Genomic DNA, 14,830 nt, shown 5'->3' on the forward strand with positions numbered 1-14,830 from the left:
TTCACTTTTTTACTAAGAAAAATATTTTTATGTTTCTACCTCTGTTAAATACTTAGAATTATTTTGCGTTTTTTTCGGTTGTTTGTTTGTGTTTGATTTTACCAGTAGGGCTGCAGGCCTGCCTTTTCTTATGTATAGTCATGCTAAAGATGAAATTGAAATTCTGATTGGGGAGGTGGTGTTAGGATTTCCATTAGTTTAAAAAAAAAAAAATTACTAGAAAGTGTATTTGTTACAAGTGGGATCTCTTTAGATGATGTTTATCTGAAGTCAAGCAGATGGTTCCAGTTGTGTTTTGTATTCAATTGGTGGTGTACTTTGCTCTCAGCATCAGTCTGCAGGTCCTTGGGAGCAGCCGTCTGAACCCGCCTTTATTCAAACTGCATTACCGTGCCCACCCTGTCAGGTTCCTGTACCAGTGTAAGTATTAAAAACAGAGAACAAAGTTTTGGAATAGAGTGTTTATTTTTTTTAGTGTTCTTGTAGGGATGAACATGAAAATCTTCTGTGAACAATATTCTCATATTGGACATGCTTTTTTAGCTGCATGTGATGCCTTCACTAGCCTGAATTGCACTTATTTTTATAAATTGCCTTATTTTCCTGTGAAAAGCGCTATTACTGTTTTAAGTCCTTTATTTACTTAAAGAAATACACGTTTTCGAAATCTTTCATTTTTTTCTCCTTTACAGGGAGTGTCTCGGGCAGCATGAGGTGAGTCTGGACACTGGCTTTTTAAATGAAATATGAAGTATATCTCCCTTTTTCAGTCTGCAAAAAAAATATTGAAGACAAATATTACCTGGCTTTCTTACATTTTAAAACCAATGAAATATCACAAAAGCTTACATATCAGAGTTATTTTAGTCTGTTTTTAAAGAATGCATAAATGTTTTTTTAGAATTCTTGGTTAGAAATTAAACTTATGATTTATGAAGCTATTTGTGTATTCTTGCGTAGCTGATCAGATACTGTTTAAATTGATTTTTGTCCGTCTTCATTAAATTCCCCCACCCCCTTTCATTTTATAGTTATTCTTCTCTCCCTGTTCCACACTTTCCTCAGTTTTCCAGCAACTGCTGTCCTTTGTTTAAAAGGATAGGGAACATAATGTAGTACAGGAAAATTAGTGGACTAAAAGATCATCTTTTTGATGTGCAGCCTTCTCCAATCTCAGATGAAGTCATTATTTATTCTGGTTTATAAGAAAATCTAACTGACCTTGAATGGGCATCAGTATTTATAGTCACTTCTAAAAGTTAAGAAATCAAAGTGCAGCTAACATAACTATAACAAATTTAGTTTCACTTTAAGCAAGTGAAAAATTCTAGAAAACAGTGAACTTAAAAATATTTAAAGATACCACCTCCTTTTTTTTTTCCTTTGACCTTTAATAATCTTTTCCTATCTGTTGTAATGGCAACCCAATATGTGGTAGCAACATCCACGACTGTTTTTAACAACTTCATACATCAGCAGTCTATTCATGCAATGCATTTATTGATCTGAGCAGGCTGTGAATACAGCTTCCATTGAGCTTCCATTGAACACTGCAGCTAAATCAAAATGTGCTTTTAGAGTTTTAAAATGACTAAAGAATAACTGTGCATTTTTGTTTGTTGTTGGAACAGTTGATTTTTGGTTTTGTTTTCCACAGTAAAACTTTGAACAATATTTCACTTTGGGTCAATGACATCTCTTGTGTTAGGGTGACGTTTGATAAAACCTATCTTTCATGAATTTACACTTAAAATATAAGCTCTGTGCAATTGGCCCAACGTAACTTGCTGTAGTTAACGTAAGCAGTTTTGGCACTATTCAGATTTGCATGGATGTAAACTCCCCATAAGAGAGGACAGTGTAGCTCTTCTTAGACAAGGTGGTTCCAGTAACCACATGTTTGTAACTGCTTATTTCAGAATAACTAAAGAAATCCCTTCTCTGTTGTGTATTAGTCTTAGGAGAGCCAGTCAATGGCTTTGAGTCATGTTTTTGTTACAGGTTAGTACAGAAAATAGGGAGGAATCTCAGGGAACGTGTACTTACGGGATTTATGTTTACTGATGCTAGTTTAAACTTTCCTTCTCTGAGCCAACAGGGTGCAGTGCTTCCTTCCTGCTGCACTTTAGCAGCTTCTGGAGTGGAATTAAGTGTCCTAATCTTTAAGACTTTGATAGCGGTAGAAGCAAAGAATGTCTTGTTTATTAATGTGCGTGTGAAGGGGGTGTTTAACCATGTGGTCTAGGTACATTTTTATGTACCTAAGGTACTCTCACCTTTAAACTAATTTACTTTTGTTAGCAAGAGAAAACATTTGTATATTTCTGAATACATGCTCTCTTGTAGTAGTTCCCAGCCCCTGAGGGGATTTTCACTGGGAAATCTAAGTTTCACAGGTAACAATTTTCTCAAGCAAAGTTTTGCTTTGAAGAGGATCTCATTGCTGTACTATATTATTACTTATGTTGGGCTGTTTTTATACCTGATACAATGCGGGAGGTACAAAAGAAAGAAGCTGGAATGAAACAAGTTACAAGGACTTGTGCTTTACCAAGATGCCTGCAGACAACAACTAGAAGAGCGAATGAACGCAAGGGTTTAGGAACTGTACGCTATTAAAGACATGTTTGCTGTCTTTACATTTTCACTTGGACAATAATTTTAATTTGTGTAAATGTTTGATTTTAAATATTGCTGAACGTTTTTGTTTTATTTCGGTGGCATTTAATTTAAAGTATTTGAAGGGATTGATTTAGTTCAACTTCTTACAAGTCTGTGTCCTTAGAGCAAGTGATTTATCGCTTGAGACAACAGGCTTAAAACTACTTTTCAGAAAATATAATTGTATCAAATCTGTGTTCACTGAAATATGATGTTTAACCTAAAATTAGATTTCTTGTGCCTATGGTGTGCGGCTTCCCTTTAAATAATTTCACTGTGTCAATTCCAAGTGTTTTTACATACATTTAGAAAAGTTAGTAGATCTTCATTAGATTTGGAAATTGAGCAGTACTCAATTCTGATTCAGATTGTAGGTCAGAAAATCACCTGTCATCACAGTTGCTGCCACCCCAAAATGAAAACTTGATATTTTACATTTTTTGGACCACTGTAAGCTTTGGCCGTTCATAGCAGTAGCATACATGTGCTCTTTTAAAATCAAATTTGGAGATCTAATGGCTATATTCAAAATCTGATTTTATGGAAAAGCATTAATTAAAGCCTGTAGAAGGTAAATGAGAACAAAAAAGTCTTAACTGGAGAGGGTATTTACGTATCTACTGTATTTAATTATTTTGTAGTTGTTTAATTTCATTAAGTGCTATAGAGGAAGGAAAACGTTCTGATTTTGTTTGTGAGGAGTAGTTAGAATATCCTGTGAAATCAGTCTCATTCTCAGGCAGACAAAAGTCTATATTCATGTTTTTGTGTGTGGGGAGAGTGGGGTGGCATTCTTTGGTAGAAATCTAATGCTGTGTTGTATTATTCTGTAAGATTATTTTTATTTTTAATATTGTGGTTCATTTATAGGAGGAAGACTATTACTCTGCCTCTAGTAAAACTTGTTGAGATTAATCTTTATGGCTAAATAGCTTATGGATACTTTCAAAACTTCCTGCCCTATTGTACTTGATTTTATTTTCATATTCCAGCTGATGCATCTGTTGCTTTTAGTCATTTGGAAAATGTCCTGGAAATAGAGGCACAAGAAAAGGTAGAGAAGTGTGCAGTGGCAGATCTCAATGTCCAGTATACATTTTCTTTCATTCTTTTGCCTTCCAGCATCCTTAGACTATTTACATTGCTGCTGAAATGAAGTTGTGACTCTGAGAGAGGGAGGAGGAAGAGGAAGGGAAGGGGCAGGATAGTAGCAATGATAAAAGCTTTTCTAGTCAGCATATGTTTGTTGGGTATAGCACTATTCTGGCTGCTTCAGGCTCTTTTATTAGGATTATCACTGCCTTTTGCTCATATGATCAACGTAAGCAAAAGCCATCGGAGACTGAGCTGTGGGATGTTTGCAGAGGGAGCAGGAGCCAGGTGTTCAGACTATGCACTACAGCTGTATTAGCGCTTTAGCCAGCATAATGAGCTTCAGTTCTGGTGCAGGGATGTGAGAGAAGCTGGACACGATAGCCTCGTGCTTTTTTGTCTGAAGTTCAGCCTGCCAAGCAGACTCTTCCTGTTCCCGGTTTCTGGGGTCAGGATGAGAAGAGTTCAGAAGTTTTGTGAATGAATTGCGTTTTGCAGTGACTGGGTGTGGAATGCGGACTTTATTTCGGGTGGGATTGAGAAAACACTTCTGTGGGCAAGTGGACTCTAATCCTGCTTTGTTTATTTTTGCTTTCTGATTGAGGGAGATCAACACACACACACTGCTGAAGGGAGGACGTTCCTCACTCTAACCTGTGTGGTTCCATCTTCTACCTTGTTTCAGTTCCAGTGCTCTCCTGGTTGTGCAGTCAAACAACTTGCAAGCCTAGCAAGAGAAAAGGAGCTTGTTTTTGTGTGAATTCCTCTTCTTCTCTTAGGTGAATTGTCTTGCTCTGAAGACAGATGTGTAGTAGAGCTCGTTCAAAGTAAGTGGTAGGAGTGGTAGGACTGTAGAGTTGAAAGAGAGAAAAAGAAGGGGTGCAGGGCCAAGCTGTTCAGTCTGCTAAGGCCATAACATAAAATCACAGCCTTAGTTGAGTCAAAGTGAGTTACGTCAGATTACTCTGTTGTGTAATAACATCAGAAATAGTTTCTCTTTTTCCTCTGTGAAATGGTCATAACAAAAAAAATCATTTTTTGACAGCATGACAGAAACTATTTTTTCTCGTGAATATTATGTAATGTTAGGAAAATGGGAGCACTGAGTTTCCTCTACTGTTTTTTGATATGGAGAGTACTTATACCCTTCAGCTTTAGGAAAGTAACCTAGTTAACAAAGTTAGGAGCTTACATTCCGTTTCAGTGCCACTGGAATTTAAAACCTCCTAAATCGATGCTCTGAATTGTACTAAAAAGCTCTGTTAACTGGAGTGTCAACCTCAAAAAAGAAGGTAAGAATATATCCTTCGTAAGAAATTAAAACCCTGAGCCTGTCATAGAGCATCTTCTTCTTCCCCTTTCCACTTCTGTGAGTTATATTTGATATGGTGACTGTGCTTTTTAAAATGTCTGGCTTGCAGGTTGTTTTCTGTTTGTAGAATTGTAAGAATGTTTTGGGTTTGTGATGACCATAACACAATTAACCCAGTGAAAACAAACTGTAGCCAACTTCTGTAATAGTTGTAGAGCAGTTTGGGAACCTTTAATGGAAGGCACAAGTGTAATTAAGAAAGGGGGACTAAATAACACCAAATGATTTGAGTCTGCAATAGTGTTTAAAGAAAAGGAAGGAAAAAAAAGGAAGATATGTTGTCAAAGTTAGGTAGCTTGTTTAATTAATAAAGCAAGCTTTTCTACCAGGTGTAATCACTGTAAAACAAATGTGATTTTAGGGATAGGGACCTGAAGTCTCTGTGTATTTAAAAAAAAAAAAAAAGTCAAATACTTTCCACTGGTTTTGTTCTTTAGCAAAAGGTACGTTAGAACAAAAATTTCTCTGTAATGATACTGTGTTTGTGTGCATCTATCTATATATGTGCACACTCAACTCTCAGTACACATGTGCAATATTTATATACACACACAGTCTGCCTGTATATATTTATATATGTATATATCTCTTATTTGTTTGTCACTTCCAGGTGAGTCCCTTACCGTGCCACTCTGCAGGTCCCTACTCATGTAAAAGATCTTGTGGGCGGCTTCTCGGTTGTCAGAATCACACCTGCATGAAAGAATGTCACCATGTTACTAAAATCAACGGTAGTGCAGATGGAAAGAAGGTAGGCTGATTTTCTTTCACTTTTGTTTTATTGTATTTTATATATTGTCTTCAGTTTTAATTGGAAAATAAAGAATATGCTGCTGGAAGGCACAGGATCTATTTGAGATTCTGCTGGGAGGCTTGCATGTGATCTGTTCCCACTGATGCTGTGACATTTAGCTAGTCTGTACTGCTCAGACAATAAAACTGAGACAGCGTTATGTATTTTATAAATGTGTACCTTTTTGTTTTATATTAACATACTATTATATTGCTTTGTAGTCGTCAAAACCTCATGTGACATGGATGTTTCTCTTCGAAAGTCAGTTTTCAGAACGGTTGGGGTTGAGAAACCCGTTGATAATGCCTCTAAACAAATGCACTTGCAATCTACTGGGGAAACTACTGAGACGAGCGATATATGGATGGGTTGAGGAGGCTAGCATATATGTGTAAGCACTGCAAATGTTGAAGAACAGGCAAAGACTTAAATCACTGGGGTGATACATTCGTGTTTATCAGTGTCTACTAGAAACTGTCATGAGACTGAGTTGCTGAAAATAATGTGAAAAAATGAAAAATGCAAAGGTGACTAGGTTTGAACAATCAAGAGCATGTAGCTTGTGCTTTGAGGGAGTCATGCTTTGGAGCAAAAGAGCTTTATAAGATTTTAAAGCATTACTTTAGAAAAAGATTGCAATATAGTCTCTGGCCATTTAGAACACTAAGCAAGCATTCAATTGGATATAAAACATAACTGTTATATTTTAGTTTACCGTTATATTTTAACTTAAATAGGATAATTTACATGCGAGTTCCAATCCTAGAAGAAGTGTCATCATCTATGAACTGTATATGTTGCAGTTACTATATTAATTTATTAATGATTGTAGAACTTCTGTATGAAGAGTGTGAGCTGTTAGGGCAACTTGTTGACCAGTAAATCCTGAGTGACAACTCTTTAAATATCTCAAGTTATGACTGTAAGAGAGTGCTTACTCCTTCAGTTAAACCCATTGAAATGTGTATTAATCAGGATTATGCCTGGCTCCATTTTGAAGGAAACAATACATTCTCAAAAAAAGGGATGCTTTGTACTTGGGAAGTATGGGTAGATATCATTGTTCAATTTTGTTTACATTTTTGTAAACTCCATTTGGTTTTGACATTTTAGAGCTTTTGTTCTGTTGTTGTGATAAACTAAATTGCAGATGTAGTCAGAAAATGGCTGATTAAATTTCTTGCCTGTGTCTGTAATGATTTTTCTGTCTGGAATTAAGATTTGTTCTGCCTGTTGTGTTAGAAAATATAGTAGAAAGGCCAGCAGTTTGCATTTACTCACTATTTGTTAAATTTTGTCACAGTTTTCAAAATGCTTTGAGTTGCTGTGATCTTTCCTAGGTGTTAATTCTGGGGGGGGGCTGTGTTTTGTAAACGATGTTTGTACAAAGGTTTGTTTTTAAAATTCTTCCGCAAAAGTTGTTCAAATGTAAGCAGAAGAAAATAGGGGGAAAGCTGTATTAAAACTTAAATCCTTATACCCTTATATTGAACAGCAAAAAAATGAAACACTGGCATGGAATTAGTCCTTTTGGAGAAGCATTGTGTAGCCTCATTCTTGGGTAAATTGGCTTTACTTTGACTGGCTTTTGTGAGACTGAGCATTTGAATGTGGTGATGTGCCTTAAAGAGTGTGCTGGATAGGTTCAGTTGTTAAATCATGGCGATTTTTTTCTGTGTGTATTTGCAGACTGGGGTTGTGGATAAGTTGTTAAGAATATGAATAGAAATGGAACTTAATTTACCTTGCTGATGTTCATTTCATACTTTTTAGAAGATTATACAGGCTATCATACATGTATGGAAATGGAATGACCTAGTTTGCTTTTTAAACTTCCACGCCCCTGTATTGCATGTGTCATGACTAAAGCATTAAAATATTGTGTTGGGTGGGAAGAGATGTATGAATATGAAATTATTTTTCTGAGAGTTTTCCATAGAGTATTAACAGACTTAACAACAATTTTCCAAAGCACTAATACTGAGAGGTTCTTTTATGTCTAGGAGGCAAAATAGAACTTTGTTTTTGACCTACTAACACTGGCATTTCTGCTTTTCTTTTTAAAACACATTTTCATAAAAACACATTTTAATATTTTGCTTGAGGGATATCCAACTGAATAGCTGAATTCTTTTGGCAAAAATACCCCAACTCTTTATTCTATCTAAAGGCTTGTTAGTGATGTCTAACAAACAAATGGTTGGCGTTTTCTTTAGTGCTTTGTTTTTATTTTGTTAGGCAGGTCCCGAATGTTTGCAGTGTGAAGAGGAGTGTACCAAGCCACGGCCACCTGGCTGTTCTCACCGCTGTGTTTTACCCTGTCATCCTGGGGATTGCCCATCATGTCTCCAGATGCTTAAAATAAAGTGTCACTGCAAACTGTCAGTTCTGTACATCGAATGCTTGTAAGTGTCAGAATCGAGCTTTTCATTTGAATGCTACTAATTGGAAACCATTTGACATGTATGGGGATAGGAGCTACCCCTATGCCAAGTTATAAAACTTCTTTTAAAGGTTATCATTTTTGTATAATGCATTGTTTTAATATTTAAAATTTGCCAGTGTTTTTATTTGGTGTTACTGTACTAATATAGCAAAAATAACTGTACTTTTACAGAGTCCCATGAGCAAAACCGATTTATAATGCTTTTATAATTCAGCAATATTTTGAGTTATGCAAATGTATAGTAATCTACATAATGTTTAATCTATATATGGGTCTTTTACAGTGTATAAAGAATTCTGTAAAAAGAATTAGAATTAATGTAGCTAGTATAAAAGATCCTTACAGCTAAAACTTAGAAAAATGTGGACTTGTAAAAAAAAAAAAAAAAAAAAAAAAAAAGTCCTTCACACTCTATCTGTTTTTATTGGAAAACATATTAATAATAATTTGTGCTTCTTTTTAATTATTTGTAAGTGTGTGGGTAGAGGGGAAGATAGGCTTTACTAAATATAAGGTGGACTTGTAGATTTAAGCATTTTCCTCTGTATGAATATTGCTCTGAAAACACTCATCCTACTCGTATCCTTTTTCTGTGTGTGTATGTTCCCTTTAAAGTACTGTAAATCCTCTTGGTTTACGTGTTCTTGTCTGATAGAGATGTAGTGTAGTTTATATAGTCCCACAGGATGTGGACAAATTACCTTTTCTTTACAACGAGATACACTTAAAATACGTCACTAACTGTATTGACTCCTCTTTTTTAAACTTTGGAATTGACCCCAAATACATCTTTTCCTTTATAGAAAACTAACGTCTGCTGATTTACAAGAAAAGGATCTTCTAACTTCCTGCAAAAATCAGTGTCCAAAAGAGGTAAGCCATATTAACAAAGAAGTACTTGATTTGATGAACTTGCGAATTTTACTTTTTTAAGGTTTTTGATACAGTTTCATAGGCTAAGCAAATTGAAGAATCTTAGTCTAAAGAAATACACTAAACGGTAGATGCACAGGTGGTTTGTATCTGGAGGACAGTTACTAATGTCTTGCTGTCAAAGTTATACTGAATGATTTGGGATCTATCTCCAGGGCAGTACTAGTGAGTACTTTCTGTTCATGGCTTGAAAGGTTAAGCATACAGATGAGGTTGAATGTGGAAGAGTATGTTCTTTAACATGGTTGAAAACTGATATTGAAAATATATATCCCCAAAATAATGGGGTGTGGTTTGGTTAGGACAAATACAAAAAATTGTGCACTTGATTTTTCTTGTGCAGGGCTGTTAATCACTGTCTGTGCAACAATTCTGGGAAGGGGTTAAAAGAAGGGTAGGAAGGGGTGGGATTGACAAGTGAGATGAAGTTGTTAATGCCTGGCTGTGATAGTGAAATGTTTAGCAGTATGAAGTTTAAGACAAGCCAGTTAATCTCTTTACTGTATTTGGTTATATAAAGGGTTGCTGTAAAGAAGAGAAGAATAATATCCTTTGTATGTGATGTACAGGCTATGAATTAGTGACTGTAAGTGTGAGGAAGGTTCCTGTTAAATACTGCTTTTTTGAGAAGTAAAGCTTGTAGAGCACAGGAAAAATTGGTTGGAGAAGCTACAGAATTTTTGTCAGTAGCAGCTTAGACATGTATCAGGATTAGTCCAGTTGTGGATATTATTGCTGTAAGACATGAGGCACAGGCCAAATGACTTCTTCCTGGACCCTCCCAGCACTGTGACTCTGTTCTGCTTGTGTGTTTTCAGAAATCCATGTATTACTTGTTGTATCTTTGTTCTTTAGTTGTCATTCGTTGTGGTGATGGTAACAGTCCTTTCTTCGCTCTGTTCCCCATTAGAAAACTAAAAAGTGGAAAAACATGAATAGTCATGGATATTTTGGAAAGTGTTTCAATGCTAAGCTCTTCAGGATTTCTGAGAAATTCTGCTTCCCTGCAATAAAGAAAATGCTCGTACATATTTTGAAGTATTGAAAATACTTAATCACGTAATTATTATTATTTTGTTATTCTGTTTTGGCCTTTTACTGTGTAGCTAAGTCTTTGTCTCCAGCAATGTTTAGCTGGCACTCAGAAGTAGTTTGATTCAGCCGCTCATTCTCCACTGATTCCACTCAGCTCCTTTATGCTGGTTTGTCTTTGACATCCTCTAGTCTCAGACTTACCATTTTACCTAATCTTCTGGATTCTGCCTCAACCAAATAAACGTAGGTTCAAAACTCTTCTTTTGTTGCATTATTTTCTAGTGCTGAAGACGTCAAATTTGAATCCTTGCCATACACTTCTGGTTTTTGAGTAAATGCAAAAATTGACAGTATTCCTGCTTGTTTCCCAACAGTCTCTGTTCCTCTGTTTTTCAGACAAGATTCACAGATTCACAGATTCACAGATTTCTCTAGGTTGGAAGAGACCTCAAGATCATCGAGTCCAACCTCCGACCTAACACTAAGTACTCCACTAAACCATATCCCTAAGCTCTACATCTAAACGTCTTTTAAAGACCTCCAGGGATGGTGACTCCACCACCTCCCTGGGCAGCCCGTTCCAATGCTTAATAACCCTTTCGGTAAAGAAGTACTTCCTAACATCCAACCTAAAACTCCCCTGTCCCAACTTTAGCCCATTCCCCCTCGTCCTGTCACTAGGCACGTGGGAGAACAGACCAACCCCCACCTCTCTACAGCCTCCTTTCAGGTAACTGTAGAGAGCGATGAGGTCGCCCCTGAGCCTCCTCTTCTCCAGGCTGAACAAGCCCAGCTCCCTCAGCCGCTCCTCGTAAGACTTGTTCTCCAGACCCCTCACAAGCTTGGTCGCCCTTCAGATTGTTAACTCATCGATGAAACCCCAACAGAAAGTCTGTGTGAGCTCTGTGCCTACTGACATCTTCTGCTTTTTGCCCTTGTAGATGTCTTTGTGATGTCTTCTCTCTTCTGTTCATCCTCCTTATTTGTCTGTCTTGCACAAGTAAATGAATGTGCCTGTCACCATTTTCTCATCTGGATGTCTGAAAGTTCTCTTCCTGGCAGGGGAGCGCTTTAGGATATTATTTCATTGTCCATTTACTTCTTAATTTTGTCCTTTCATTTCCTGCTCTTTCTTTGGTTTTATTTGCTGCAACACTTCCTCCTCTTTATTTTCAAGAGTACTTATAATTTCTTAACATGAACTGTGTGTTCCTGTACTTCAGCTTCTCTTCAAAGATTTTTTCTGTATCTCATCTTTGACTTTGATTAATGTAGCTGTTGTGATTTTTCTGGATGTATTCCCAAAACACAGTCTGTGGTTTAAAATCCATCCAGTGGCAGTACTGAATTCTATCTTGCAGTTAAGAATTACCCTGTTCCACAGATGCCTTTTTTTAAACTGTTTTCAGTGGGATTTGGACAGAAAGCTCGGAACAACAGAATAGGATGTTGGATAAAGCTTTTGTTTAACTTTTAAAATTATTCCAATAGATGCCTTAAAAATAAGGATTTATGCAGCTTCTGCTAACTGCAAAATCTTTTAGTGTAATTGATGATGTAAAAATGCATACTCTTCTCTTCCTGTGTCTCTAGCTCTATTTCTAGTTTTCTTGAAACAAAAAAGTATTAGTGCAGTCCTGCTTCAGGTAGTTTGTATCTTTGTTTTATCGTTTGTTTTTTTCATCCTACTTTTCCTGATCCTGTTTTGATAACTTCAGAAGTACTGCATGTTCTCCTGAACTTTTGTCTAAAAAACTTGTTCCCTTTTTGTGGATATTGAGCAGTGCTAGGAATACTGTATCTGTGTTATGAGTATATCGTATCGGTAGGAACTTTGGGAAAGCTGGCAGTCTTATAACACAAATGGTACTAATAGCCTCTCTTAATGCTATCAGTGATATTATAAATATCATTTGAAGGAGAAGTCTTAACAGATATCCCTTTGCCACAATCCCTCTTCTCCTACTCCTGCAAATACAGTTCAAGCTTGTTGAAGAGTCCTTATGACAAGAACTTAGAATCAACTTGGCTAAAAGATAAGGTGGAGAAAAGTACAGAATTTAGAACTTTTAAAGTTCACAATCAAATATTTCTGCTCAAAACCAAATTGGAAATGTTTTTGTGTTGTCCTCAGAGACTCAAATTGTAGATACGGTTTTATGAGAATTTCCTTCTTCAGTGTCAGAAGCTGACCTTGGTTTACTGAGCTAGAAGAACTCGGTGAAACTGCTGTTTGTTAAAAATCAGCACGTACTGTAACTCCACCAAGTTTAGCAAAATGCAGTTTAGGTTCAATAACATTCAGTATTCTGCTGAAGTCTTAGTTTTGAGATGTTCGTCTACTTGGTTAATGGAAATTTTTTTAGACAGTATACTACCATATTTGAATTACAGGTAGCATGCTACTTTCAGGGATTATGAAAATCGGTTATTGTCTGGTGCCTTGAAAAAATACAACAGGAACTTAAAAGCCTCACCAGGTTTCATGCTTTTGTTTTGGCTGTGGTAGTATAAAGCTATAAAGACTAAAGTATTATATAGTACAGCTCATATTTCCTTTCTGCTTTAGGGAGCAGCAAAGTCTTTGATATTGCTACAGCTGTTAAATGGGAAGCTTTAATTAAAAAGTTCTTTGCCTTGTTTGGTAGCAATAACTAAATATCCTGTTGAAGGAAATTTAACTGTTTTTAATCAGTAGTGATTAAGTTCTTATGATCATGTTAGCAGATGTTTTGGGACAAATCTTAAATTCAAGTTTTAACAGTCTATCAGCTTTCATTGTTTATATATTCATATTAATATTTGTGAATCTGTTTAACGCATTTTCCTCTATTTTATGTAATTATTATTTTCTTGACAAAATAACAGTATTTTGTACTTTTACTGTGCACTCTGATACTGTCTTAATGTGAAGCATGGGACCACATTGTGACACATCTATTTTAACCTGTTAGTGCTACAGAGGCAAAGTGTTAAGTTTTGAAAGTATGAGTATCCTATATTTCTATAAATGAAATAAATGTTATTTCTAGATTGCTAATCATATTCTGTAAACACAGCTTGAAAATATCTGTGGCTTGCAAAAACTTCATTTTGCAAGATGCACAGCTTTGCTTCCATCATGAGGGGATTTTCCTCCATGTCTGGTTTAAGCAGTGGAGTTTTTCATAGAGCTCTGGAAGCAGAGCTACGCTTTAAACTGAAGAGTTTGCCCCATGGGTTGGAAGTGATAAATTCAGCTTTTGTACTCTTGCTGCTCAAGAGTGATGATTTCCTTGTATGTGCATTAACAGGTTGTGTTTATTACCTGCTGGTGGAAATCAGTTAAATGTCCATAAATGTTGACTGTTTTTGTCATCATCAGGCATGTTGTGATTTAAATGCATTGCCAAAGTGGCAAACACTCATAAGATTTTTGTTTGTTTGTGTTCAGAGCTGTGGATTAAATGGCTTTCTTTGTAAGAGCTTGCCGTGACAAATATACAGCCTGCTCATTTTAGCTTTTAGCTCACTAGCTGTTGACAAGAAGACACGTTTACCATGAAAAAGATCTGAAGGGGCACACTTTACATTTTAGCACCTAGAAACTTAGCATGTATACTCAAAAACAAGCAAAAAACTTTCTTCCTTCCCACTGCACTGTTTTTCCAGCAGAAGTGGTAGAATTGCTTTTGTTTTCTGAGCTCATGGGGACAATGTTGTTTTCTCACTCTTTTAACTGCCCCTCTTGATTTTATATGTTGGTTTTGCAGTGGAGGGAGTAAGAAGCAACTTACACTGCCAGCTTCATTCTTGCCCTGTATCCTGCTGGGTGTGAACAGTGTAGTTCCATGCACTAAATGGGTAAATACAGATGTCAGGGTTGGATTAAATATACTTCTGTGCTGTGCTCTGGCGGTATGTAACGTAAGAATTTCTATTGCAGTAGGACCTGGAGGCTCACGTGAGGGCTGCTGCCCAGAATTTGCAGTTTTGATATTTTTGACACGTCAGTTCTAAAACTGTTTGGGCTTTGACATTATTACTGCAAATGTGCCTAATTCCTATGGAAGAGTTAGCTGGAAGTAGTAGTTCTAGCCACAGATCTTTCTTGCCAGTGTGGGACATCTTGCAGGTGAGACTGGGTTGCTGTTACTGTGCGTGATGCTCTTGGGTAGGGAGCCAGGAGGAGGTTGATTCTCTTAATGTGCTCAGATTGTGCAGTAGCAACCTGATTTTGCAAGGTTTGTGGTCACTGTTATGCAGACTCTGTTCCTGGCTGGAACTCTGGGCTCAGTAGCACGAAAGGCTTAAAGACAAGCTTCTCCCTCATCTTTTCAAAATAAGGCAAAATGCAAGATAGATTTGCTGATGATAAATTGTGCCAGAGAATATCAAGTTCCTTCTTTGATAGGATGATCAATTTTTTTTCCTTCAGAGAAAGGGAAGATTATTAGATCTGCCACATCATGTTCCAACAGAAGCATTGCCATATACTGAATATCTGGTTCACTTAAAG

The 14,830-nt window shown here is 36.6% G+C and overlaps 1 protein-coding gene across 2 annotated transcripts in view; it reads left to right on the top strand.

The window, feature by feature from the left end:
• The window catches only part of NFXL1 (nuclear transcription factor, X-box binding like 1), a 42,585-nt gene that overhangs the window by 12,638 nt on the left and 15,117 nt on the right, over positions 1–14,830 (top strand). For both annotated transcript variants that reach the window (XM_083835943.1, XM_083835944.1), the window contains exons 14-18: positions 329–420; positions 693–714; positions 5,736–5,876; positions 8,157–8,323; positions 9,168–9,237. In XM_083835943.1, coding sequence (XP_083692069.1) covers positions 329–420; positions 693–714; positions 5,736–5,876; positions 8,157–8,323; positions 9,168–9,237 — 492 coding nt within the window. The remainder of the gene's footprint in view (positions 1–328; positions 421–692; positions 715–5,735; positions 5,877–8,156; positions 8,324–9,167; positions 9,238–14,830) is intronic.

Source organism: Anser anser (genome assembly GCF_964211835.1).
Source record: "Anser anser genome assembly, chromosome: 4".
Lineage (NCBI taxonomy): Eukaryota > Metazoa > Chordata > Aves > Anseriformes > Anatidae > Anser > Anser anser.